The sequence below is a fragment of the Orcinus orca genome, chromosome 11 (genome assembly GCF_937001465.1).
Source record: "Orcinus orca chromosome 11, mOrcOrc1.1, whole genome shotgun sequence".
Classification (NCBI taxonomy): Eukaryota; Metazoa; Chordata; class Mammalia; order Artiodactyla; family Delphinidae; genus Orcinus; species Orcinus orca.
In genome coordinates, this window is record NC_064569.1 from 2,007,524 (window position 1) to 2,034,708 (window position 27,185).

A 27,185-nucleotide genomic window follows, 5' to 3' on the forward strand; every position below is an offset into this window, starting at 1 on the left:
ATGCCCCCTGCCCCGGGCTTCCAGGGGCCTGAGACTCTGCAGGCAGAAGTCGGGGAGCTGGTGTCCTGCGGCGAAGGCACCAGCAAATCTAGGCTGACGCTGTCGCCTGTATCCCAGCCGCGTTTCCGGTGACCGGTAGGGAGGATGTCTGTGGGACTAGAGGAGGCGCCGTGAGCTAGACACACAGCATCCCAGCCTTGCCTCTCCGCCCCTCCTCCCAGGTTGAGAGAGGACTGGCTGCGTGTGATTGAATGCATTGGGAATCTGAGCACTCACTCTCCCCTCAGTCTCTAGAAGCCAGACTAGCACTTTGCAGCAGTGGGTGTTTTAAAATGAGCCGCAGTCTCTGGGGGACCGAGCAGGGCGTCCAGACTCTGGCTCTGCCCAGGGCAGCTGCAGATCCCTCTCCCTTTCCCCCTACTTTTTAAAAAATTGTGATTTAAAAAAAAAAACCCACATAACATAAAATTTACCACCTTAATCATTTCTAAGTGCACAGTTCAATACAGTTAAGTACATTCACGTCATTGTGCGACCGTCTCCAGAACCCTACATCTTATAAAACTGAAGCTCTGTCCCCATTAACCATGAACTCCCCATCCCCTCCCCCAGCCCCTGGCCTCACCCTCCTAATTCTCTATGATTTTTTACCTCCTCCAGGGACCTCATATAAGTGGAATCACGCAGCACCTGTCCTCTGTGATGGGCTTACTTCATCGAGCACAGTGTCCTCAGGTCCATCCAGGGCGTAGCAGGTGTCGGAATCTCCTTCCTTTTTAAGGCTGAGTCACCTTCCACTGCGTGCAAAGACCGCACTGTGTTTCTCCATCATCTGTCAACGGGCACTCAGGCCCTTCCAGCTCGTGGTAACTGTGGGTCATGCTGCTCTGAGTGGGTGCAGGTATCCGTGACATCCTCTGGCTCATCGGAAGATGATGGGGAGACGGAGGCCCCTGCGTGGCTGCCCGGTGGTTTCCAGGCCGGGCAAGAGCCCTGGGGGGGCTCCTCGGAGGCCCTGGAAGGGAGGGGAGGAAGAGCCCTCACCCTCACCTCCTCCCAAAGTAAAAGCTTTGGCTTTTACTCTCAGTAAGGTGGGCAGCTGCTGGGGCTTCTGAGCGAGTGACGTGGGCTGACTTTAAAAGGACTCTCGGGGGCTTCCCTGGCGGCGCAGTGGTTGAGAGTCTGCCTGCCGATGCAGGGGACACGGGTTTGAGCCCTGCTCTGGGAGGATCCCACATGCCGCGGAGCAACTGGGCCCGTGAGCCATGGCCGCTGAGCCTGCGCGTCTGGAGCCTGTGCTCCGCAACGGGAGAGGCCGCGACGGTGAGAGGCCCGCGCACCGCGATGAAGAGTGGCCCCCGCTTGCCACAACTGGAGAAAGCCCTCGCACAGAAACGAAGACCCAACACAGCCAAAATAAATAAATAAATAAAAATAAATAAAGGACTCTCAGCGGCTGGGTTTAGAATGGACGGAAGAGGGGTAAGGGCAGAGTCGGGAGGCCAGCTGTCAGAGGCCCTGCAGGAAACAGGCGGGACACTCATAATGGGATCATTGGGGAAAAGTTTCTTTTCAAACGTACGAATGGAGACGGCACACAGAGTAACCCAGGGCTTAGGAGCAGCTGAGCTGTAACTTCCTTCCACGTCATGGGGAGGAAGCAATTACTCCTGGAGTCTAAGGGGGTGTGATGGTCAATTCCACGTGTCAACTTGACTGGGCCACAGGCACCAAATGTTTGGTCCAACATCATGCTGGCTGTGACCATGAGGTGCGCTCTGGATGAGATGAAGAGTCTATAGTCTATAAAGCTATAGACTTGGGATGTCCCTGTTAGCCCAGTAGTTAAAACTCTGCTTTCCCACTGCAGGGGGCACAGGTTCAATCCCTAGTCAGGGAACATGCTGTGCAGTGTGGCAAAAAAAAACAAAGAAGAAGAAGAAAAATAAATAAATAAATAAATAAATCTATAGACTCAGGTAAAGCAGATTGCCCTCCCTGGTGTGAGTGGGCCACGTCCAGTCAGCTGAGGGTCTCAGTGGAACAAAGGGTGCCCCCTCCTGCAAGTAAGACAGACGGCTGCCTGACAGCCTTTCAGCTGGGACATCGCTTTCTCCTTCCTTTGGACTTGAATTGAAACATGGCGGCTCTCGGAGGTCTCCAGCTGTCAGGTCTTTGGGCCCCAATGACACCACCGCTCTCCACGTCCCCGGGTACACAGCCCGAGGCTTGGTCGGCCCCACAATCGTGAGAGCGCCTTCCCTGTAATGAATCTGTTTCCCTTGCTGCACACACCCAACCGGTTCTGGCTCTCTGTAAAGTCCTGACTCGTACAGGGAGGAAGCCATGCGGGGGCGGCCCGCGAAGAGGAGGGGTAGTGCTGGGCCGGCCTGGGGTGCGCCTGCTCTCTCCAGGCTCCTGCTGGCTCCCCGCTGGACTCGGCTGCGTGGTCCATACAGGCGACCCCCGTGGGCGGGGCAGGAGCCTGGACACCAAACAGAAGGCGCAATCGTGCACAGAGGGCAGGACGCTGCTGTGAGCCAGGGAAGGAGCCGGGCTGGCCGGGGCCCGGGGGCCTGGGCTGGGCAGCAGTGGGCGGGCTCCGGATGTAGTCACAGGGCAGAACCGGCACGAGAAAGAGGGGTCACGGCTGGCCCCAAGGTGGGTGCGGGGCAGCCAGAGGATGGGGTTGCCAGCGACCGAAATAGCCTTCTTTGCCTCCTGCAAAGATTTCTTTGGAAGAAAGGACTCAATTGCTAAAGAAACTGTTATGAAATCCCTGCTGTGATAGTTGACGTTTTGTCGACACACATCCCTGTATCGCCACCTGTCCTCCTCGCCATCCCCTGGAGCACGGAGGGGAGGGATTCAGCGATCGGGGAGACTGAGCCTGGGTACAGGGCCTCCAGTACAGCTGAGTGTGTTCACAGTTGCTGGATGAAGGAAGGAAAATTGATGTGGAATGATGGGAACTACTGACCTTTCCTCCTCTGCTGTGGAGCTAAGCCTGGAGCCCTTATTCCTTCTATCTGTCTGTCCTTCCACTGCTCAGAGGACATGTGGGTGCTCACCAAGCATTGCAGTGCAAGGGTGTGTGCAGGGGGTGTGTGTGTGCAGGGGTGTGTGTGCAGAGGGTGTGTGCAGAGGGTATGCAGAGGAGTGTGTGCAGGAGGGGTGTGTGCAGGGGTGTGTGTGTGCAGGGGTGTGTTTGCAGGGTGTGTGTGCAGGAGGGGTGTGTGCAGGGGGTGTGTGCAGGAGGGGTGTGTGCAGGGGCGTGTGTGTGCAGGGTGTGTGTGCGGGGGGGGTGTGCAGGGGGAAGGTGTGCACAGGGCGGGCAGGGCTGGGGGCACACACTTCTCTCCCGCAGCGCAGGCCCGGGAACAGCTCACTAGCCAGCGCTCTCTGGGCAAAGGTGGGAACGTGTGGCCTGTGTGCACAGGAGCTGAGCTTGGGTTACAGACTTTTTACATCTTTTGTGACCCTGTTCTTCTTCCTTCCTGTCCCCCCACCTCCCTGTTCTGCCAAACTTGTAAATCACTATTGTCCCATGGATGCGGGGTCGCAGTGGGTGAGGTTTAAGTTTGATTTTGGAGAGAGCTAATATAACTGCTGCCCAGTCTAGGAACAGCCTGACTTCCCCCAGTGCCCTCTCCCCTGTTCCTGTCTCTGCACCCCTGATCCCTCACACCCTCCCCCACTCCCACCCCAATACCCTCGAGGTGGCGGTTTTAAGACAGGTGTGCAAATGTTTGCTGTTCTTCCCATTGAGAGTTGGGGCCCGCATCTGCTCCCTCAGAGCCCAGCCCAACCTGGCTACCAACTGGTAGCCCGTGGAATACACGAGGCAAGGCTCCGTGACTTCCAAGGCAGACCACAAGGCAAAGGGTTCCACTGCGTTCTCTCGGGATCTAACTCTCAGAGCCCAGCCACCGTGCTGTGAGGAAACCCAAGCAGCCCCTGGAGAGGGAAAGTCAGTCTCCCAACCCTTGGCCCCTGCTGAGGTCCCAGCCAACAGACAGCACCAAGCTGCCAGTCGTGTGAGCAAACCACCCTGCAGGTGGATCCTCCAGCGCCCGTTAAGCTGCCCCAGCTGACACTGCATGGGACAGAGATGAGCCTTTCCTGCTGAGCCTTGCCCAAAATACCCATTTGGGAGCTAAATAGATAATTGCTTTTATTTTTAAGCCACTAAGTATAACTTAGTATGCAGTAATAAACAACTGATATCTCACTATTTCCTAAAAAGTATACACAACATAGTACGTCCATGGCTTCCTACTTTTGTTCCTTCTGTTTCTTATATCCTATCTGTTCCTTATAATGACCCCTTCAAGAGGCTCCTATTGGTGAACTCCTATTCATCCTTTAAAGCCCAATTCAAATGTACCTTTCACTATGAAGCTTTCCCTAAAATTTCTCTCCCTTTTTTCCCACCATAAGGAGAAAATGATTGTCCCTTCCACTATGGTGACAAATGCATCACGTATGCCTCACAGCACTCAGCCTGATTTAGCTGAGTGGTGGGTTTGAGACCAGCCTCCATGGATAGACTCTAAGTATGTTTATCAAGCAACATGTCCAGTCTTCCTTCCAACACTGTGTCTCTCATCTCCAGTGCCTGGTGAGGGGCCGACACCAGGAAGATGCCCTAGGAAAGTGGGTTAAATTTATGGGGGTTGAGATGAAAGACTGACCAAGGAAAAGCTGGGATACTCTTCCCCTCATAGCCCTTAAGAATGAAGCTGCATGTAAGTTCCCTCCTCCCTGGCATAAGTGATATGCCTTCCTGGACGACAGGTGAAGCGTGAGCCCTGAGGTCTGAGGGCCAGAGGGCTCTCTGAGCTTGGTAATGCCCTTAGCTCTTGCTTTGGTCCCACCCTTCATTTTATTCCTGCTAAGAAATCCCTCCTCTGAAGGATTCAGCTCTGAAGTCCTCTGCCCTCCCCACTGCACCCCACAGCTCCTGGGGTTTCACAAGGTCTGCAGCAAGAGGGGCCCAGTAGCTGGAGTGGGCCACAGTCGGCAACGCATACACAGCAAGATATATTTTAGAGCTATTAGAAAGGCATCTTTCTCTGCACAGCTGGTAGGGGCAACACCTCGCGCTCTACCCACCACCCTAGCTTCTTTGCAGGAACTCTGAGGGCTTCCCAGCAGGCTGGGTAGACCCAGGCCACCACCATGCCTGTAAAATGAGCCATGTGACGTTGACAGAGATTTCTAGCAGGTCCCAGGCCTAGACTGTTAGAGTTGGTCATGGCCGCGGTCAGCAGGCGCTAGAACAGGCAGGGGCCGTTCCGGGGGTCACAGCTCCCGTCATGTGGGGATGGTCACCCACAGCAGAGACAGAACACAGATACACAAGTGGAGAGGAAAGTGAGCATTTATTTAAAATGGAAGAGTCCGGAGGAAGGATAAATTAGGAGTTTGAGATTAACAGATACCCACTACTAGATATAAAATAGATAAACAACAAGGACCTACTGTATAGCACAGGGAACTATATTCAATATCTTGTAATAACCCATCATGGAAAAGAACCTGAAAAATATATACATGTATATCTATAACTGAATCACCTTGCTGTACACCAGAAACATTGTAAATCAACTATACTTCATTTTTTTAATTTAAAAAATTTAAATTTTTTTAACATCTTTATTGGAGTATAATTGCTTCACAATGGTGTGTTAGTTTCTGCTTTACAACAAAATGAATCAGTTATACATATATATATGTTCCCATATCTCTTCCCTCTTGCGTCTCCCTCCCTCCCACCCTCCCTACCCACTCCTCTAGGCGGTCACAAAGCACCGAGCTGATCTCCCTGTGTTTTAAATTAAAAAAAGAAAATGAAAGAGTCACTCCAAATCACAAATTTTAAGAAGTTGATGAATACCACAAAAATCACAAAACCTAGAAAAATTACACATTCTTTTTATTTATTAATTGACCAACACGCCTTTATGGTAATTTTTCTAATCTTGGTACGATTCATAATGAAAGATACGCAGAATCCACCTGAAATTCAGCATTCCTACGAACAACTCACGTGCCTGTAGAAATCACTGCCCTGCCAAGCTGAGCCTGGCAACGGAGCCCCGCCCACAGCGCGGACTCCCCGCCGGGGACACACAGGCGTTTGTCATGGGGACACTTGCTTCTCCTGGCATTCCTCTGTCGGTGGCAGCCCTGCGAGCCGATTTGCTGGAACCAGCAAGTTTGTCAGGACAAGATACACCAAGAAGCCCTCTGACCTGTGGAAGGCGTGCGCTGTGGCCTCACGTGGTGCTAGCACCAGTTGGGACCCACAGACATAAGAATTTTGATCAAATTCTGTCGTGTGTAATTCCCGCCGGAAGAGGCGACAGCGTATGGCATGTTTATAGTTAGGGACAGTCAACATCAACCGCTTGCTAGCAGGAGAGCCAGGCCCCGATGAGAACCAGGTCCCCTGCTGGCAGCTTCCGGCCTTGGAAGAATCTTCCGTGGACCGGCTCGTGGGCTTTTCTCCGTCCACTCCCGTGCGCTGCCAGTGGGGCACTGCGGGGCGCTCACACGGCAGCTGGGTGTCCTGTCACGAGGCCAGCAGCCCCGCAGGCAGGCGGTGAGTGTCCCTGGAGCCGCCCTGCCCTGGATGGCTGCACACAGCTGTCCAGGTGGCTACACAAGCCGAACTGTTTCCCCACTGGCTTCCTCTTAGCTGGACCCCAAGGCCCAGGGCCCCCCCCGGCACCACCCGGCAGAGGGGACATCGGTCGGAGAAGCTGAAATGCAGACGGACGGAGGCCTTGACCAGCGGGGCTTGCACTGTCTTCCTTTCACATGCATTAGGTGCTCATTCCATACAAGGGTTGGGGGCAGGGGAGGGGCCTGGAGCTTCCCGGAAAAATGGGTCCCCAGCCTAGAACCGGGGCAGGTGAGACGTGGGGGAGGTGAGGCCCAGGCTGTGGACGTTACCTCTGACCTGGCCCAAGTCAGCGGCCTGGACACAGGAGCCAGCACAGGGCCCCCTCTGTCCCCTAGCCTCCCCGAGCCAACAGGGTTGCTGACGCTGACCCCCAGGACCGTTCTGAGGTTTAAGGAGAGGGTCTCCCACAGCTCCTGGTAAGTCAGAGCGCTGGACACGCATCCAGGGCCAGTGTCACTGCAGAAGGTGCTCTCCAGGGACGGGTCTGCCTCTTTAACACAGGAGGCTGTGCTCTGACCCTCGTGGGGTGGGGGTGAGCCAGCCCTGCCTTCTGAAACCAGGGTAATCCCGCCGAAGTCACCCCCACCGCCCTCCTGCTGTCAGGCGGGGATTAGAGAGGAGGCCGGTGGATTAACCAGTTCATTTCGTCACACCTTCTCCCACCAGCCGCTCTCCTGGAAGCCTGCGGCTGCAGGGCAGAGAAGGGACCCCCACACACACTGGGCATTGCAGCCAGGACCTGACTGGAGGCTGGGGAACCCCAGGCTTGCCCCGACCCGGAAGGCAGAAGGCTCGGGGCCGTGCCAGGGATCTGGGCAGACAGAGCTCGGGGTCTGAGGCTGCTCTTTCCTCTCCCTGGCCTGACCCCAGCAGGGGCACCTTGCCTGGACCCCCCAGGGTCCACCCAGCTCCCAGCTCCACCGACGGCAAGATGCCTTCCCACCGGTGGCCAGAGGCCTGGGCCTCCCTGCGGAAGACGGTGGTCACCCTGTGCCTGCTGTGCAGCACGTCCCTGTCCCCCACGCGGGGGCAGGCCAGGATTCCTCTGGAAACGTAAGCCTCAAAAGTCCCCCACCCATAAACCCCTCCCTCCCTCCCCTCCCCAGCCAACCTCAATCCTCGGCCTCCCCCAGCCTCCAGGCTCTCCAGGGCTCGGCTGCAGGCTCCCCCTGTCTTGCTGTGAAGACCTTTTCTTCACCGGCCTCTTCTCTTCCCCAAATCTCTGCCATATGGGACTCTACCCTCACCCACTGCCCAGACACCTGACAGTCCTAGGAGAACTGAGCACAGGGGCCCACACTCCTCCTGGGACGGCAGGCAGTGTCCCCAGACCCTGAGGGCGAGGCTCCTTCCAGGGCGATCACACACTGGGGCAGCTGCAGTAGGAGCTGAGTTGCTGGACGTGACCATCTCAGCTCCACACGGATTCGTTAGGAAACATTCTGAGAGGGTGAAGTGGTCCTAAACCGACCAATAGCTCTGCAGCCAGGAGCCAGGTGGATGTGCACGGTGGGGGCCGGGGGGTGTCTCCATTCCCTTTCTACACCTGCCTGCCTCCCTCCAATTCCCAGTCCTACATCCTGTCACTAAGACCAGCTCCAGGGAAGCTATCGGTCATTCACACTTGGGTATAATCTAACTTAATGTGCGACTCTCTGGGGGTGTCTGGCCTTTCGTCCTTAGTTCTGGCGGTTCCGTTAAGGCCAGTTCTGATCCGTGTGGGAGCAGAACATTCAGGACTCAAGGGGCTACCTGCTCATCACACCTGAGCCCAGGAGGACAGCCAGGCTATTGTCAGCCTCGTGTCTGACAGAGGGGGTCCTGTAGCCCCACGAACACCTGGGGTGGAGCTGAGCTAAGTGCGGGCTTTGAGCAGCTCTGTCCCCGTTGAGGGGTCCCACCTCTAGCTGTTACAGGCCTGGTGCTGCCAGGTGCTCCGCAGATGACCCTCCAGTCCACACAGTGAGGTGGGGAACGGTCTCCTGACTCTGCAGTAGAGGAAACGAGCTCAGAGAGGTCAGACGGCCACCCCACACTCACGCAGCCTGCAAATGGCAGTGCCACACTTGAACTCGAGTCGGCCTGGCTGGGACCTCACCTCCACACCCACTGCCAGCCTGAACCCTTCATGGTGGGGGGAGGTGTTGAGAGTAACCTTCACCCGGAGCACACCCCAGCTAACAGTACCGGCAAGCTCCAGGGACAGGCTGAGTGCCGGCTAGCGAAGGCTGGAGCCCAGGCCTGCGTAGAGGGGACCGGCCACACGGGGCGCCCGAGCGTCCGCCGAGGGGAGGGCCCACAGCCACGCCCGTGTCTGCACGCGCCCACCGCCCTGCAGCCAGACCTCCCCCGGGCTCCGGATCCCTGCCCCCCAGTGAATCCTTCCCAGTCTTTCCCCCCAGAGACCGGCGCCTCCCCCACGCCTTCCCCTCCCACTCAGGGCTCGGCTTCTCCTGCCTGCCCGGCTTCTCCCACCTCCCAGATCCGTTCCCACCAGGACCCCCAAAGGTCTCCCCGCCCAACCCAGTACACACTCCTGGCTTCACCTCCTGGCCTGCTCCCAACACTCGGCTCTCCCTTCTTGAGTCTCAGCGCTCTCCCGGGTCTGCCCGGGCGCCCACGTTAACCTTTGTCTTCCTCTAACGCCCCTTTCCCGCCGTCGGCCCCGGGAGCGCCGCTGCTCCCCGGGGTTTGTCCTTCACTCACAGACCTTCTCAGCCAGCACCCCCTCCCTGTGAGCCCGTCCGCCTCAGAACCCCGGCTCCCACCCACCAACCAGTGACCCCCAGCCCTAACTCCACCTGCTAGACCCACATTCCGCTGCCACGGGCTGCTCTTCCTGAACATCACCGGAGCTTTGAAATTCAACTTTGTGTCTTTCCAGATACAATACGAGGGACTTACCTGACAGTCCAGTGGTTAAGACCTTCCAGTGCCCGGGCTGGGGGAGGGGAGTCAGATGCAGGTTCGATCCCGGGTGGGGGGAGCTAAGCTCCCACCTGCCTCGCAGCCAAAACACTGAAACATAAAACAGAAGCAATATTGTAACAAGTTCAATAAAGACTTTAAAAATGGTCCACATCCCCCACCCCCCAAAAAAAGCTGCAATGTGTTGGGTGCTTTCTGGAGCCGGGCAGCTCACAGCCGCCCAACGGCACCCAGTAGCCCTGCCGCAGGGACCTCCCCTCCTGCCTCTCCCGAGCTGCACGCGTCACCTTCTGCCCTCCCCAGCTTGTTCCCCGATCGTCCTGATCGTCTTAATTTTATTCAATAATACCACCATCGGCGCAACCACCCAAGCTGGAGACCTGGAAGCCATTTTGTTACCGAGCCCAAGCTCCTACTGCTCGCCACACAACAGGCCAGTCAATCGAGAGACAAGTCGTTGGGGCAAAGAAATGGCGACTCTATTCGGAAAGCCGGCAGACCGAGGGCGGTGGACCAGTGTCCCAAAGACCCGTCTCACCCGGGTTGGAATTCAGGCTGCTGTTACACTAAAAGGGGAGGCGGTGTGTTCGGTTGTTGCCAACTTCTTGGTGCTAGGAATCCTTTGTTCTTACAGCTGTCCACGTAGGGCAGGTCATGATGTTTCTATAAACCTCAAACAAGGAAATTCCCTGGTGGTCCAGTGGTTAGGACTTGGTGCTCTCACTGCTGTGGCCTGGGTTTAATCCCTGGTGGGAGAACTACGATCCCCCAAGCCGCGCCTCTCAGACAAAGAAAGAAAAAAAGAAAAACCTCCAACAAGGCCAATGTTACTCTCTCTTCTGCAACTTTTTATCTCTATATGCATGAAAAGTGCTACACCTTTAAAGGTCAGAGTCTTGAGAATGGGCTGTCCTGTATATTTCAGGCTATAGGCAACCTTAACTTGTAGCAAAAGCAATAGAATACAAAGGTTAAAATAAAAGAAACAGATCCACCGTGGAGTCAGGTTTGTTCATCCCTGTTCCGGTTTTTGACCCCTCCGAGCTCCTCTGTCCTCTCTACCTAGAGTTCTCGGCCAAGTCTCTTTGATGGGGGAGACTCTCCCAGACTTCAACACTGAGTCAGAGCCCACCTCTGCCAGGAAGCCTTCCCTCACCACCACCACCCCTCCCCCAGCTTCGATGGTGCCCCTTCAAACGTGCATGGCGCCCTCTGTACGTGGAGGGGTGTCGCTCTAACTGTTCCACAAAGGCAAAGACTGGGCACCGCTCCTGCCTGTGCACAATGCCCAGCACATAGTAGGGCCTCGATCATTGTCGGTTGAGTGACCGAACGAATGCTGACCTTGGCATGATCACGTGGGGGAACTCCTTTTGCTCCACCTGGAGAGGCTCAGGCACAGCCCCGTGTGGCCTCACCCCCAACCAAGGGCGGGATCTCGGGGCACTTGTGGGGGCGGGTCTCCCCGTGAGGCTGCCTCACCCTCCTGCCCGCTGGCCCCGGCCTCTCAGACTCGGCTCAGAGCCTCGGCCTCCCTGCCTCACGCGCCCTGCGCAGGGCAGCTGGGGGACGACTGGCTGAGGAGCTGCAGCTGTGTGAGTCCTCGGGGTCCCCCACCCTGCCTGGTCAACCCCGACCTCGTCCCTTCTTCTCCAGCCCTCAGGGGGCGGGGGCTAGGCTTGGCTCCGGGCGGTCAGCCCCTGCCCCCCAGCAAGGGTGTTGGGATCACAGTGTGGCTGCCAAGCCTGATGGGTCCTCTGGGCCCCTGCCCTGGCCGGGAGGGACCACAGCTGCCGGTGTGTTTTCCTGGGTGTACGTCAGGGTGTGTGATTGCGTGTGTGCATCTGTGTATACGTGTGTGTGTTATGTGTGTCCCTGCATGTTTGTGCGGGTTTGTGTATGTGCACCGGTGGGTGTCTCTGCATGTAGACACTTGCCTCCTGTGTGTGCGCATCTCTGCGTGTGTCTCCTTGTGTGTGCTCAGCGTGAGTGCACACACACGTACTCCCACCGTCCTGCAGAGTGAAGCTGTGGGCAGACACCTTCGGCAGGGACCTGTATGACACTGTCACCAAGTACTCGGGCTCCCTCCTGCTGCAGAAGGTCAGTGACCGCCCCCCCTCACCCTGGGGCTCCCGGGGCAGCTGGCGTTAAGCCGTCCTGGTGGAGAAGCAGGATGTCTGGGTGTGAGGGCTCTTGGGGGTCATCTAACCCAACCCCCATTTCAGATAGGGAAACTGAGGCCCAGGGAAGGGAATGATTTGCCCAAGACACAGAGCAAGTCGGGGGGTGGGGTGCACAGTACGGTCGGGTGGCCAAGAGTGTAGTGTCAGCTCAGGGGCCTGGGAAACCCACGCCTAGATGAGATGGGGGAAAGAGATGGTGGGGTGAGGAACAAAGGGGAGAAGAAGCAGGAGCTGGTGGACCGGACACAGGCCTGCTGCCTCGGGACAGAGAGAGGTCGGTGGGAAGACCCTCGGACAGAGAGCCGCCCACCCAGTGCTCGACCTGCCGCCACGTCTCCAAGCACTAGAGAGCCACCGGGGCCCAGTGAGTCCAGTCTGGCCCCGCCTGGCCCCTGGGCAGGAGCTGAGCTGCCTGTGCACAGGCTGACAGCCGGCTTCTCGCTCAGCCCCCACAAGCTCCCATCCCGCTGGTATCCCGACTCCCAGGCCAGTGCTGAGGATGGCGCTGCCGTCCTGCTGCGAGTCGCTGAGATCAATAGTCACCATCTAAGCCTCACTGCAGCTTCAGCACCTTTCTCTAAGTGCTGCGGAAAGGGGAGCCTCTGGCTTTTATGGCCGTGCTTGTCCCCTCCCCCAGGCTGGGGGCCCGCTGTCCTGACCGCAGGGCCGCAGCAGCAATGCCGGCTCCCCTCGCCACCGCACACAGGCTCCCCCCACCCTGTGGCCGTTCTGGGTAAAAGCCTTGCACGTGACGCATCTTACAGTTTGGGGAACTGAGTAACTCGTGCCCAGATGGCACCCAGGACACACGGTGAGGGAGTACCTCCCGGGGGCCCAGATGGCGACTCAGCGGCCCTCTTAATGCCCCCAGGCCCACTGGCCGAGAGTCAGGCAGCACCCACCCCTGCAGCGCATGGGGGGCACAGACACCACGAGCCTCACAGCCCCTGAGAGCAGCCCCTGCGCTGGCTGTGTGACCTCGGTCAAGCTCACGACCTCTCTGGGCCTCAGCCTCCCTCTGAAGGATGTGAATCGGAGGACATCTGATAAGAGGTGTCTCTCGTCGGTTGTTGGGGGAGGTTTTACGAGGACGGAGGGCCATGCTGGCCCCAGTGTGAATGCACCAGTGGGAGGATGGAGGCCGCCGGCAGCCGGGGATGGACGTCCAGGTACAAGACGACAGGTGTGTGTCTCTCCATGTCCCCTGAACAGAAATACAAGGACGTGGAGCCCAGTCTGAAGATCAAGGAGGTGGATGGCTTGGAGCTGGTGAGGAAGTTCTCAGAGGACATGGAGACCATGCTCCGCAGGAAAGTGGCGGCCGTCCAGGTGCTCAGGCCTGCGGGCTGATGGGACACGGAACCCCCTCCCTGAGCCCCTCTACACCACCTTCTCCTGCCTTGTAGCCCATGAGCCACAAGACCCTTGTAAAGGACGGGGTGGGGGGCAAGCGGAGAGTGGGTAGGGCCGGGCGGGCACCCTGCCTTAGGGAACAGCCTCCAGGGTTGGAGGGTCAACCACGGTGCTGAGAAGGACCTGCGTCAGGACCTCCGGTTCAGTGATGGGACAGAGCAGGGCAGAGTGAGGGCGTAGGAGTCACGGGCTGAGTGAATGGCGGGGGCTGGAGGGTGGGAGCGTAGGGGGGTGAGAGCGGGTGGCGTGAACTCCCTCTCTCCTGCCCCAGCCTCTCCCCTCCTGCCACACAGACCCGCCCTTCATGGCACCCAAGTGCTGCCCTGATGGGGGCCCAGGGCCCAGGTGTTTCGTCACTGCACAGCCACCTGGCTTGGCCTGGTAGAAACGGGACATGTCACTTCCCTGGCATGAAGTGCTTCCCTGACCCCTGTGGGGACCTGGCTGGTGTAAACCAGCAGGTGCTGTGTGCCAGGAATTGGCCACCCCAGACCAGCGTTATCCCCTCCTTTGGGGGGTCCAGGAGAACAAGGAGGGAGGAGAGGGGTCTGGGCTGCGGACCCGCCGGGGAGGCCGAGGCTGTGCAGACGATGGGCGAGGGTGGCCGTGGTGGGGGGACAGGCTGCAGCCCCACCGGTGTCCGCCCATCTCCCCGCCTCCCCGCAGGTTGCCGGGGCCCCCTCTCCCACCTGTGATGATTTGCAGCCTCTTCTCTGCAGGCTTAGTTAGGGCAGGGGCTCTTAGCGTCAGGAAGCAATGAGGGATACCTGGGGACCACCCACAGCAGGGGAGGCTGACCCCCAGAGAAGCCAACACAGTAGTAACACCTGCCTCCTTCAGTCGGCTGGCCTGGGCGAGTGCAGACACCGGGGCACGGGGATGCCTCTCTTTAGGTGCCAGCCCTCCTGGCGCCGGAGCACAAGAGGTCCTGAGACACCTCCAGAGCCCGGGGCGCTGGGCTCCGGGGGCTCCAGGGGCACCGCATCCTTTCCACGGCCTCAACACGGAAAACCAACCCGGGGGGCACTTGCTCTGTGGACCTTCTCCAAGCTTGAGGTCCTGCTCCCTGCTGGGGGTGCCCCCAGGGCCACAGCCACGGACCCTTCTATGAGGGTGCCCGTGGGGAAATTGCCTGGAGAGCGGCACTCAAATAGTCTTTGCCCCATGGAATTTCTTCATCACATCTCGGCATTGGGGGTCGGGAGTAGGGAAACAAGGAGGGCCCTCCCTCCTTGTTGGGGATAACGCTGGTTCTGCCCAGTGTACACGAGTGTAAATAGAGACCCGGAGGGCAGCGGCTCCCCCTGGCAAAGCCAGCTTAGGAGCTCTGGTCTCCTTTCCCCCACACCTGGCTTTACTGAGGTATAATTGACAATCAAAAGTTGTGTATACTAAGATGTACAACCTGATGACCCGATATACACATCCATTGTGAAACAGTCACCCCAACCAAGCCAGCCACCTTATCCATCACTCACAAATGGTAATTGTATTAAGGATACAACGCATGAAGGATAAATGGTATTTTCCTCCCTCCCCACCCCTTTCTTTCTTTTTGTATGAGAGGTGAGAACGCCCAAGAACAGCCCTCTTAGCAAAGGTCAAGCACACCCTACAATATTGTCACCTAAGCCACCTTGCTGTGCATCAGCTCTCCACAATTCACTCATCTTGCACAGCTGAGACTCTGTACCCCTCGACCAGCGCCCATTTCACCCTCCCTCAGACCCTGGCAACCGCCATTCTACCGTCTGTTTCTAGGAGTTTGACTAGTTTAGATCCACACGTAAGTGACTCCATGCAGTATGCGCCTTCCTGCATCCAGCTGATTTCACTTGGCCTGACGTCTTCCAGGGGCACCCAGGTTGTCACAGATGGACCAATTTCCATTTGGAAAGAGCCCAAATGTCCACCAACTGATGAGCAGCTAAACAAAAAGTGGGCTATCCATAAAATGGAATATTATTCAGAAATAAAAAGAAATAAACAGAAAGTGGGCTATCCATAAAATGGAATATGATTCAGAAATAAAAAGAAATGATCCCACGTGCCTCAGAGCAATTAAGCCCGTGCCCCACAGCTACGGAGCCCGTGGGTCACAACTACTGAAGCCCGTGCTCCTAGAGCCCGTGCTCCGCAACAAAAGGAGCCACCGCAGTGAGAAGCCCACTCGCCGCAACTAGAGAAGGCCTGCGCGCAGCAACGAAGACCCGACGCAGCCAAAAGTAATAAATAAATTAAATAAACAAATTTATTAAGAAAAAGAAATGAATACACGCTAAACATGTCTGATACATGTTAAAATATGGCTGAACCTTGAAAACATTGTGCTAAGTGAGAGACTCCAGACACAGAAGGTCAAACACTGGCTGACTCCACCTTTGGCTGCTGAATGTGTACAGACTGAATACGGAGAGAGAGAGACACACACAGACACACATTTTAATAGACTATTTTTTAAAGCAGTTTCAGGTTGACAGCAAAATTGTGAAGAAAGTACAGAGAGTTTCCATTTACCCCCCGCCTCCACAAACACAGGCCCCCCAAAACTATCCACACGCCCACCAGACGGTGTGTTTGTACAATGAACGAACCTACACCGACACGTCATTGTCACCCAAAGTCCGCAGTCTGCACGAGGGTTCGCTCTCGGCAGTGTACGTTCCGGGCGTTTGGACAAACGTATGACGACATGTCTCCATCATCAGAGATCATACAGAGTAGTTTCCCTGCGCTAAGAAATCCTGCTTGCCGGCTACTCATCCACCCCTCCCCACAAACCCCTGGCGACCACTGACCTTTGTGCTGTGTCCCTAGCCTCACCTTCCCCACAATGTCATGTAGCTGGAAGGACTCAGTGTGTCACCTTTCAGACTGGCTTCCTGTCCCTGTGACATGCACCTGCCTTCGGGCTACTGTGACTAGTGACACTGTGCACATTCGTGCGCAGGTGCTGGTCCGAGAGTCTGTCCCCAGTTCTCGCGGGTGGGCCCTGGCAGTGGACCTTACGGGGCCTCTGGCCTCCTTCCCGCACTGACCCTCCCCTTCCCATCCCCGCCCGCAGAATCTGGTCGAGGCTGCCGAGGAGGCTGACCTGAACCACGAATTCAACGAGTCCCTGGTGGTGAGTCGTCCCCTCCCACAGCCCTGGGAGGTACGGTGCCTAATGTCCCAGCGCCCCAGGGGCTGGGGCCTCCTGAGGGTGGGACATGGGGTGGGAATTGCATAGGCCCGGCTCCATCTTTCAATGTGCACCGGTTTGTATGACGCTGTAGAGGTTTCATTCTGAACCACTGTATCTGAGGAGACATTTATGGCTGGCCGGAGGCCAGGCTGCAGGCCTTCTCTTCAGAGGGAAGCCCCCTGCAGGGACCCCCATTTTGTCCCCCAGGAGCCCTCCCCCCCTGCAAGATCTCGGGGTGCTGGCCAGGCTGCCTCCGTCTGTCCACCTCTCCCTAAATCTGTGTCCGCCTGTCAGTCTCCAGCGCTGGCTGCATCCACATATGCCAAAGTGGGGACTGAAGCCGTAATCTAGACAGTTTACACCAAAACCCAGAAGAGTCAACCATCCGATCCAATGTCTGGATGGGTATTTGCCCCGAATCAGTGATCGTGGCCGGAATCCTCCGCCAGTGTAGACGTGGCGGTCAGTCTGTCGGATATCCATCACGTGTGACGCTCTCTCTCTCTCTCTCCCCTTCCCCTCCCTGGGCCCCCTGCCCTCCCGTCTTCTCGGTGTCACCCTAGTTTAACTATTACAACTCTGTCCTCATCAATGAGAAGGACGCAGGCGGAGCCTACGTGGAGCTGGGGGCCGAGTTCGTCCTGGAGGCCAACGCGCACTTCAGCAACCTGCGGGTGAACACGTCTCTGAGCAGCGTGCAGCTGCCCACCAATGTCTACAACAAAGGTGACTGCCAGGACCCCAGCCCGCAGCCCCGCCCGGAGCAAACGGGGGTCCCCGGGGAGGGGGAAGAGGAGTGCGGGTGTGGACAGCAGTCGTGGGCGGCGTCGCTGCAGGCTGTGGGCGCACGGGTGTGTGTGTGTGTGTGTGCACGCGTGTTCCGCGGGGGAAGACTGATCTCGTTTCCCCTGCACTTCCTCCTATAATCTTACCCTTCAGACCCGGATATTTTGAATGGAATCTACATGTCCGAAGCCTTGAACCCTGTCTTTGTGGAGAACTTCCAGAGAGACCCGACGCTGACCTGGCAGTACTTTGGCAGCTCGACAGGGTTCTTCCGCATCTACCCAGGTGAGGCAGCTGGGAGGCATCTCCACGGTCCTCGGGGCTCCGTCTCTGGGAACATGGCGACGGAGGCGCTGGAGATGGACCCTGGTCCAAAAGCGCCTCCAACCCCACCTCCGTCCCCTTCACAACCTGATAAGCACACTTTGAAGCTGATGAAGGAATGAACAAATGACGCCTCGGTAAGCAGCCAGTAAGCGCCCACCTGGACTCTTGTCCTGTGAGAAGCACGTGGGAGGCGGAAAGGAGGGCAAAGCAATTCCCATCTTCACTGGAGAAGTGGGGCAGAGTCATTCAGCAGCGGGGAAGGAAGTGTCACAGGCTAGCGGCCAACCCAGCAGGCAGCGGGGAAGCCCCCTTGTCTACCAACGAACAGAAAACGGAAGCCCCTTCCACGGGGCCTCCAAGAGCGCTGCCTTCTTTTATTTCTCATTTAAAACAATTCACCACCACAGCTCATGCCCACTCATCTTATTTTAGCCCCCTGTCCAGAAAGCCTTAATATTGCCCTGTTTTCTGAGATAGGAACCGGAAGGTGTGGCTGGCCAGGGTTCTGGACCTCCTCAATCAATAGAAATTGACAAGAGGCCAGACAAGAAACTCAGGCAAGGCTTTACTGGGGCCCCTGCTGCGGCAGAGAGAGTGAGAACAACAGGTTCCCTTGCTCACTCCCTGGGGGGTGTAGGGGCGAGGCGAGCTGGTTCCTTATATGGGGTGAAGGTAGGGGTGTGTCCAGGGGTCGGGCTGGACGGGCGGCTTAGGTGTTTTGCCCACCCCTTTCAGGTGTTGAGAGCAGGGGGCATGCCCAGTACCCTGCTTTTGCTCCCGCCCTTCAGAAGTGGCAGTTGGGCTTTTTTGGTCTTTTTGTATCGTGTTGTCCATAATTTGCCCCAGCTCTGCAGGCATGCAGGTATTTTAGTCCCTCATAGTTTCTTTGTTGCTGGAGGAGACGTCTCTCCAGGTGCAAGCACTGCAGCAGAGGGTCCCAGGTGCCAGGTCCCAGCCTGTCTCAAAGGGTCCTGAGGACAGCCATGTGTGTCCCCTGGGCCTCTCTTAGGAGGAGCACAAAGTGACCTCAGGGCTCACCGGTCCCCCTCAGTGGTACCTCTTGTCTCTGCCCAAATCCACAACAAGCCATTTGGTTCTTTTCCTGTTCTCTGGAGTCTTGATGAACAAGTTCATCCCTCTTCCATGGAACAGCCCTTCAGATGCTTGAAGACAACTCCCATGTCCCTCAAGCCTTCCCCAGGGTGGAAATCCCGCCACATCGGGGCTTCCAGAGCCGTCAACTTGTGTGCAAGCACAAAACTTGCCCATTTGTAAACCAGGTTGTCGCTGTTGCTGCTGAGTTGCAGGAGTTCTCTATACATTCCGGATATTTCCTCCCATTCTATGGGCGGCCTTTGCACTCCGTCGACTGTGTCCTCTGATACACGGAGGTTGTTGCCTGTGCTTTCTGGTGTCAGCGTAGTGTTTTAGTTATTGTATTGTCTGCTTCTCAATATTTTTGTATTCCCCTGTGATTTCTTCTTTGATCTCTCAGTTATTTAACTGTGTGCTTTTTAAATTTCCAAATACATAGGGATTTGATATTTATCTTTTTAGTATAAATTCCTAGTTCAGTTGCTTTGCAGTCAGAGGACACAGTGTGTGTGGTACTGAATATATGAAGTTAGCTGGGATTTAGTTAATAGCCTAGTATGTCATCACGTTGTGTAAATATTCCATGTGTGCTTTAATCGCTGGATGAAAACTTCTGCTACGTCATTAGATCAGGCTTGTCAACCGTATTGTTTAGATTTTCTGTGTCTTTGCTGGTGTTGTGTCTGCTTGACTCTTGTTAGCCCTTATGACACCTTTTAAGTCTGTTTTGTCGGTATTCATAGCGTGATACCAGTATGTTCTCAGTTGGTATTTGCCAGACATATATATTTTTTTTCCATCCTTTTACTTCCAATCTTCTATGTCATTTTGTTTTAGCCATATCTCTTGAAAATAGCTTATAGCTTTTTAATTTTTATGCAAACTGACAACCTCTTTTACCATTTCGCAAGTTAAGCACATTTCCATGTATTATGTTGATATATTTGGACATGCTATTATCTTATTTTTTAAATTTCTACTCATCCCTCTAGTTTTATGTTTCCTTTCTTCGTCTTTTTTAATGATTTATGTTTTTTGATAAATCTCCCCTACCCCTTCCTTCTCTTTTTTCTGTCAGTTTGGAGCTTATTCCTCTGTTCCCATTCTTTTAGTAATTAGCCCTGCTGTTTTATCAAGCTTTTTTTTTTTTTTTTTTTTTTGCGGTACGCGTGCCTCTCACTGCTGTGGCCTCTCCCGTTGCGGAGCACAGGCTCCGGACGCGCAGGCTCAGAGGCCATGGCTCACGGGCCCAGCCGCTCCGCGGCATGTGGGATCTTCCCGGACCGGGGCACGAACCCGCGTCCCCTGCATCGGCAGGCGGAGTCCCTCAACCACTGCGCCACCAGGGAAGCCCTCAAGCATTTTTAACATGAGATATAACAATTAAAATACTATTTCCACCCTCCTCGCAGTCAAAAAAGGGCTTTAGAACTCTCCCACTTGCACCTCCACCTCCCCACCCTGACTTATTTTCATCTAATGTTTCCCTGTTTTTATCCCTGCAAATTGGATACTCTCACTGTTGATATTTGATACAAATATCCCTTGTTTGAGTTCCCAGGCGCTCTCTCTAGGTTCTGGGAAAGCAAGACCACAGCAATGAACATCACTCCCACAAGACTCCCAGGCGAGCAAAGCTTTTTATCGAAAGGAGAGCCGGTGCAGCAGAAGGAGGGAAAGGGCGCCAGCTCCCTGGGGACATCTAGGGAGGGGGGGTTAAAGGCCGCGCCGGGGACGGTGCAGGAGCCTGATCAGCTCGTGCTCGATTCTCGGGTTGGTTGGCGTCCGGTGAGGTTTCGAGCCTCGTCCACCTGGTTTCAGCCAGTCTGGGGTCCACGTGCCCGCGGTCAGCAGTTCTCATCAGTGGTGTCTGCTTCCTGCAGAAACAGCTTAGGAACATGTGCAGACCTTTCTCTGTGTCTCTCAGGGAACTGGGAGTTCAGTGACTCTGCTAGGTGGGGGGTGATCGCCCGCGTTGTCCTTTGGAAACCACGTACTTACATCAGTGGAGCAGAGACAGAGCTCATCTCTCACTCCTGTGGGTCTCCGTTCACCGAGCGCTTTGCTTCACGGGGCCTGTGGAGCCCTCTTGCTAGAGGCCGCCCCTCGGTCCTTTTCCACACGGCCACGCTCTCGCCTCCCTGTCTCAGCAGCGCCCGTCATCCCGGGAGGACGCATCTCATGGCTCTTGCCTCGCTGCCTCTCACCCACAGGGGCCTGTTTCTGACGCACGTGGTGACCTTGGCTTGTGGGGCCCGACTTGGGAAAGCTTCCCTCGAGAGGGTTGACCTCTGTTTCTGCTCGGGGTTGAGGGCACCCCACCCGGGACCACCAAAGCCCTCTTCTAAGGTTTGGGTTCAGAGCCAAGAACTTCCGCTTCAGCTGCCCCTCTCCGTTGCTGTACCGGGAATCCGTGTCAGACCTGCCAGGCCCTGGGAAGGCCTGACCTTGGGGAGCTTAGTCTTGTAGCCAAATCACCCCCCGCCCCGCAGCTAACAGGGAGGGCGCAAACACCAACAGCTGATCTGCCTGGAGGCAGGTGGGCTGCAGCTCAGAGCCCTGGCTCTCGCCTGCTCTGTGCACACTCTGCTGGATGGCAATGACGCTAAATAAAAGTCACACCCCTGGGCCTCCCCGTCTAGTTTGAGGGGAAGCTTAGCCCCACCGATGAGTCCCAGGAACCACATGGCTGGGTGGGGGGCGGGGTCCTACCTATGAAATTAACCCAACTCTGGATCGGGGCCGCTGGGAGGTGAGTGTCCCTCCAAGAGCCGGCCTCCCTCAGTTCACAGGGGCTGACCTACTGCCCTGGGGGTCCTGGCCGTGCCGGCTGTCAGCACCCAGGCGGAAGCTCTGGAGCAGCCTCTCGGGCCAGCGAAGAAGCCAGACTTTCTTTCCCCAGGCATCAAATGGACGCCTGATGAGAACGGGGTCATCACCTTCGACTGCCGGAACCGCGGCTGGTAAGCGTCCCCGGGGCGAGGCCTCAGGGGCCAGCATCTTTCTGTAGCCTTGGGTGTTGCCTCGTTCTCCTGCCCTGAGCCCACCCCCACCCCCAGGGCCGCAGGTAGAACTAATCCAACACAGGAGAAGAAGAGTGTCCTTCTGCATCCCTCTCCCCCGACCCCGTCCCCCCCGTCCCCCTACAGCTGCTCTGCTCCAGCCCTGACCGCATGTGTCTCCCCTGCCCCAAACCTCCTCCCAGGGCTCTGAGCTGTCTTCGCACCAGGCTCTCCCCTCCTTCCTCACCCCTCCTCTGGCAGATCTGTAACTCAGTCTGAGGGGGCATCCAGCTCCCTGCCTTCCCACTGCCAGCACCCCGGGACCAGGGCTGGCCCGAAACAAAGAGGACAAGGGTCACCATGAGCACTTGACCATTCGATGGGCACAGTCCCAGCCACGGCACCTGAAATGGCTCCAGAATGGAGTGGTTCCGGACCTGAGAAACCCCGGGCGTTGACCTGAACTTTGAGCCAGAGTCTGAATGGAAACCAGGGGGACCCGGTCGGCGGCGGTTCCAGCTCGGCTCTCCCACCGTCGGCCTGTCCCTTCCTTTCTGCTAAAGGTACATACAAGCTGCCACGTCCCCGAAGGACATCGTGATCGTGATGGACACGAGCGGCAGCATGAAGGGGCTGCGGATGGCCATCGCCAAGCACACGGTCTCCACCATCCTGGACACGCTGGGGGAAAACGACTTCGTGAACATCATCTCGGTAAACTCGCCTTCCCGTTCCAGAAAACCCGTCCTCTGCCTGCACCGGAATGACCTGTACTTACGGCCACCCGATGGTTCGTGCTGTGAAGGACCCTATCCCCTGAAGCTGGGACTCCCCACCCAAGACAGGCTTCCAGGCGTCCACAGTTTCTGAAATTACGTGGGAAACGCATATGTCCGTTTCTTGGAGTTGGTAGATTTACTCAGGTTCTCAGACGAGGCTGGGGTCCAGTCCAGATGAAGGGGTATCCGAGTAGATCCCTAACTCAGCCCCGCCCATGTGCCCTTGCCTGGCGCCACTGGGGAGAAGCCTCCTGCATCTGCAGGATGGGTGATCCCAGGGCCCTACTTCCATCCTCCCCAAATCCAGGCAGGTCGGGAGGAGGGGCCAGCAGCCCCTGGTCCTGCTTTCACAGCGACTCTCCTGAGGGTCGCTCCACCTGCCCCCAAAAGGTGATGAAGTGGAGGGACAAACAGAAGGAAATGGGAGAGGAGAGTTAGGTAACTCCTGGTCTCCGTGAGCCCCAGGGATGGACGGCACCCAGCTGGCTTCCTGGGAAGATGCCAAGGGCCAGGATTTGAGGGAGAACGTTTAGAGTTAAGGCCCTACTGTTCCCTCCCCTCTACTCAGAGAAAATTGCCCAAAACCTGGGGTCCCCCAAGGTCATATTACACAGGGGCCCGGGTGACCCCACCCCTGGCCCGCCGTGAGTTGCGAGCTCCGTCACTGGGCCCTGACTTTCCCAACTGATCTTGTGTGTTCTGCCCTCTGCAGTACAACGACTACATCCACTACCTCGAGCCTTGTTTTAAAGGGATCCTGGTCCAGGCGGATCGGGACAACAGAGAGGTGAGTGTACCTGTGCTGGTCCAGCATCTCCATCCAGGGGTGAGGGTGGCCCTGCACCCGGCCACTCACACCCTCTCGGCTTACCCTGGGGGCATCTGAGAGACATCCGCTGCAGGGGTCCAGCCATGAAAGTAGGGGGTGGGTCCTGCAATCTTGTTCTTCTGGGTGAATAGCTCTGCGCAGCCTCTGAAAGTACGACCAAAGGGGAAGGTTCCCTGGTCCACTGACCGGCTGACCCTCCCCCATCCTCTTCCCCGGGACAGCACTTCAAACAGCTGGTGGACAAGCTGATGGTCAAAGGTGTGGGGGTCGTGGGCCAAGCCCTCAGTGAGGCCTTCCAGATCCTGCAGCAGGTACGGCAGCTGGCGGAGCAGGGGCGCTGGGGTGGTGAGGGGAGATGGGGAGTCATGGCCACGTCCTCCACGCAGTTCCAAGAGGCCGGGCAAGGAAGCCTGTGCAACCAGGCCATCATGCTGATCACCGATGGGGCCGTGGAGGACCACAGGACAGTGCTGGAGAAATACAACTGGCCGCACCGCAAGGTTCCTCCCTGGGCGGGTGGCCGGGGGCCGGGGGAGCGCCTCCTTCTGCCGTGTCCACACGCCCCACCCCATGAGCCCCAGGCCCCGAGCGAGGGCACGGTAGAGACAGAAGACTGCTGGCTGTGAGCCCCGCCGGGCAAGCCTTCACGCCGGGCGGGCATCCCGGCGAGCCTGGGCCCCGGGCCCTTCCTGATGCAAAGGGGTGAAAGTGCAGAATCCAGAGACCCGGTCCCAGATTCAGACACAGACACGGTCAGGCCTCTCGCAGCCGGGACTCTGCTGAGTCCGCCGTGTCTCGTCCACCAGGTCCGGCTCTTCACTTACCTGATCGGGAAGGAAGTAAGTTTTGCTGACCGCTTGAAGTGGATCGCGTGCAATAACAAAGGTGGGTGACGCCACGTGAGGCAGGGCGTCCGGCGGCCTCACCTGAGCGCAGGTGGGAGGGCATCCCCGGACCCCGCAGGTGCTGAGCTGGGCCTCCCACAAAGGGACCCAGAGCAAAGGTGACAGCATCCGCCCCCCTCCTGCTGAGACAAAGCAAGACCCATGTCGATCGCTCCCTGCGGGGCTCTCACCCCCGTGACACCTCCCGCAGCGCGCCTGGAGGTGGGGACTCCCGTTCTGCTGTCTCTTCAAATAAGCCTTATCCAGACTGCCACACGGAAAACCATGTAGACATGGGCCCGACCTTTCAATGTCAGTCGTCTCTGATGTCCAGCCTCCGTTCCTGCTGCTGCAGATGAAGCCCGTGTGCTCTGTTTCTGCTCCAGACAAAAGGCAGAGACCGTCATTTTCTTTAGATTAAGGTTTTGTGTGTGGCAGCCCTCATCTGTCTCTGGCCAGAACCAAGACCCGGTTCCTCAATCCCAGCAGGACATCTGAGAACCTGCTGTGGGTGGCTGACTCTCCCGGCCCTAGGGGGTCGACGTGGTCAGGAAGGCCCGGTCCAGTCGGGGAGGCGCACACATGAGCATCCGGGACGGGACCTCTGCATCGCGCTGAGGGGCAGAGGGGCACAGGCTGCCCAGGGTTCTGGGCGAGGGGCGAGCCCTCCGCGTTTGGGGGGTCCGGGCGGGCCTCCTGAAGGACAGGGTTCTAAGGTGAGACAGAAAGAAGTGGTGGGAGTGAGTCAGATGCAGAGAGCGGGGAAGGGTGTTCTGGGCCGAGGGAAGAGCATGGTCAAAGGGTCCGAGACAAGAGGCACCCTGGGAATGAAAGCTGTCCCATTCCCCAGAGCTGGCGACAGTGCTCTGTGGGAGGTGACGAGCGGTCACGTGATAAATCGTCACAGCCTTGTAAAGCTTCTCACCGCTGTGGTCTCTCCCATTGCGGAGCACAGGCTCTGGACGCGCAGGCTCAGCGGCCATGGCTCACGGGCCCAGCCACTCTGCGGCATGTGGGATCTTCCCGGACCGGGGCACGAACCCGTGTCCCCCGCATCGGCAGGCGGACTCTCAACCACTCTGCCACCAGGGAAGCCCGGCATTTGCTCTTTTAAATACCGCCTCAGCTGCGGCCCCCTCCCCGTAACTGAGGGATGACAGCAGTCAGGGAAAGGAGGAAGTGGGGCTCTCAGAAAACAGACCCGGGACAGAGCTGCCTGCAGGCACCCCTGAGGACAGCCCTGCGGGGAGTGAGGGGTGGCCTCGCGCCCTGAGTTGAGGCCCTGCTGCTCGGGCAGGGGGAGCCTCAAGGTCCTGCCAAGTCCAGCCAGGGCCAGGCCTTCGTGTCCCCGCAGCACCACTGGCCTCCAGCTACCCCGGGAGAGGGCCGCCTTGGGAAAAGTGGTACCTAGCGGCCCAGGGCAGCTCCCAGCCAGGGGCCCGGCCAAGAGACGTCGCGGCTGGGGGGTGCGCAGGCCCTGCATCCACAGCCCTACGCCCCTCCCCTCCACAGGCTACTACACGCAGATCTCCACTCTGGCGGACGCCCAGGAGAACGTGATGGAATACCTGCATGTGCTCAGCCGGCCCATGGTCATCAACCACAACCATGACATCACCTGGACCGAAGCCTACATGGACAGCAAGGTGGGGCCCCAGGGAGTGAGAGGTGACTCCTGGGTTGGGAGTGGGGTGGGCAGAGCACGTCCTGGAGAGACACTGGGGGAGCGACACCTTGGCCCGGGAGCCCCGGGAGCAGACCACCCCCCCAGGGCCGCACCCCCGTGGACAGAGCCATCTGCTGCAGACTCATCCCTCCCTTTTCCCATAATCCTCACCTGCTCTGGGAAGAAAGGGGACCAACCAGTGATTCAGGACACTACGGCTTAACCAGCGGCCTCCCTCAGGGCCCAAGTTTCCAACAAGACCTCCTGTAGTTCTCCCCCATGCAGGACCAGACACGGAAGGTAGACAGTCAGATGAGATGTCGGGGAAGGGACCTTCCTGGCACGCCTCAAACCCAACACAGACGCAGACACCTGCTCCAGCAGCGTCATAGCAGGCTGGGATTAAGAGACATCTGGAAATAGTGGCTTCGATAGGAGAGAAGTGTGTGTCCCCCTCACGTAAAAGGGGACACGTAAAAAGTGGATGACGAGCCCCCTGGCCCCTTCCCGCTGCCCCCTGCCCCCTGCCATCCCTGGGGTCCACATAGTCCAGGTGGCTAGTGGGGTCAGGACGACTGCGGACGAATTCTAGGCTTCAGGTGGAGGAAGGGGGGGGCACACCCCACCTTTAAGAGAAATGTCCAGGCACTCTTACCTGACACTTAATCTGGCATCTCAGTGACCAGAACTTGTCCCCTGTTGACTCCTCGGCCTGTCGTCTTGCTGTCTGAGCCTCTGTTTCTGGGCTCATGCACAGATGGGCTGGTCCCACGGGCGCACCCTCATCCTTGGCATGGCCGAGACCAGAGGCCTGGGTGAGCCTGGGTGTGCTCAGGGGCTGGGCCGCACACTCGGGGCTCTGGGGCCCGCTCCGGCTTAGGGCTTCATTCGCTGAGTGACGTCAGCCCGCTCTCCTGTCCGGCCTTCCCCGCTCCAGCCTTTCCCCCAGCTGTCTTCATGCAGAGAAGGGAAGCCTCCTTGGGGATTTCTTCCTCCCGTTGGAAGGTGCCCCTGAGTTGTGGTTCAAGTGGCGGCTTGGGTCCCCAGTCTGTGGACACTGCCCTCCGCTCGTCCCCCCTGACAGCTCTCTACCCGCAGGCGCAGAGCATGGCGCTGCTGACCACCGTGGCCATGCCTGTCTTCAGCAAGAAGAACGAGACGGTAAGTGTCTGCTCACGAGCGGCTGCCCGGCTTAGAGCTCCAGCCGCTGTCTGGCGTCGTTAGACCTGTGGCTCTTGACGTGGCCTCAGAGCCGCCTTGGGAGGGTTTAAGGTCAGGTTCCAGGCCCTGTGCCCAAGTAGCCATGTCAGAATCTCTGGGTCGGGAGGGGATGGGGCAGGGGCCACACTTCCCGAAGCCGCCCTGTGATTCTGTTCATCCAGCCTGGCGCTGACCCGCTGCTCTGGACTTGGGAC

General features: G+C 57.6%; 1 protein-coding gene across 1 annotated transcript in view; it reads left to right on the forward strand.

Annotated features, from left to right (window-relative positions):
- The window catches only part of CACNA2D4 (calcium voltage-gated channel auxiliary subunit alpha2delta 4), an 89,789-nt gene continuing 62,604 nt past the window's right edge, over nt 1-27,185 (forward strand). The window contains exons 1-17 of the mRNA XM_004279125.3: nt 1-108; nt 6,390-6,607; nt 7,027-7,107; nt 7,589-7,744; nt 11,641-11,722; nt 13,018-13,134; nt 16,283-16,342; nt 16,966-17,128; nt 17,342-17,473; nt 21,513-21,573; nt 22,176-22,326; nt 23,104-23,178; nt 23,442-23,531; nt 23,607-23,720; nt 24,027-24,105; nt 25,617-25,765; nt 26,869-26,931. Coding sequence (XP_004279173.1) covers nt 1-108; nt 6,390-6,607; nt 7,027-7,107; nt 7,589-7,744; nt 11,641-11,722; nt 13,018-13,134; nt 16,283-16,342; nt 16,966-17,128; nt 17,342-17,473; nt 21,513-21,573; nt 22,176-22,326; nt 23,104-23,178; nt 23,442-23,531; nt 23,607-23,720; nt 24,027-24,105; nt 25,617-25,765; nt 26,869-26,931 — 1,899 coding nt within the window. The remainder of the gene's footprint in view (nt 109-6,389; nt 6,608-7,026; nt 7,108-7,588; nt 7,745-11,640; nt 11,723-13,017; nt 13,135-16,282; nt 16,343-16,965; nt 17,129-17,341; nt 17,474-21,512; nt 21,574-22,175; nt 22,327-23,103; nt 23,179-23,441; nt 23,532-23,606; nt 23,721-24,026; nt 24,106-25,616; nt 25,766-26,868; nt 26,932-27,185) is intronic.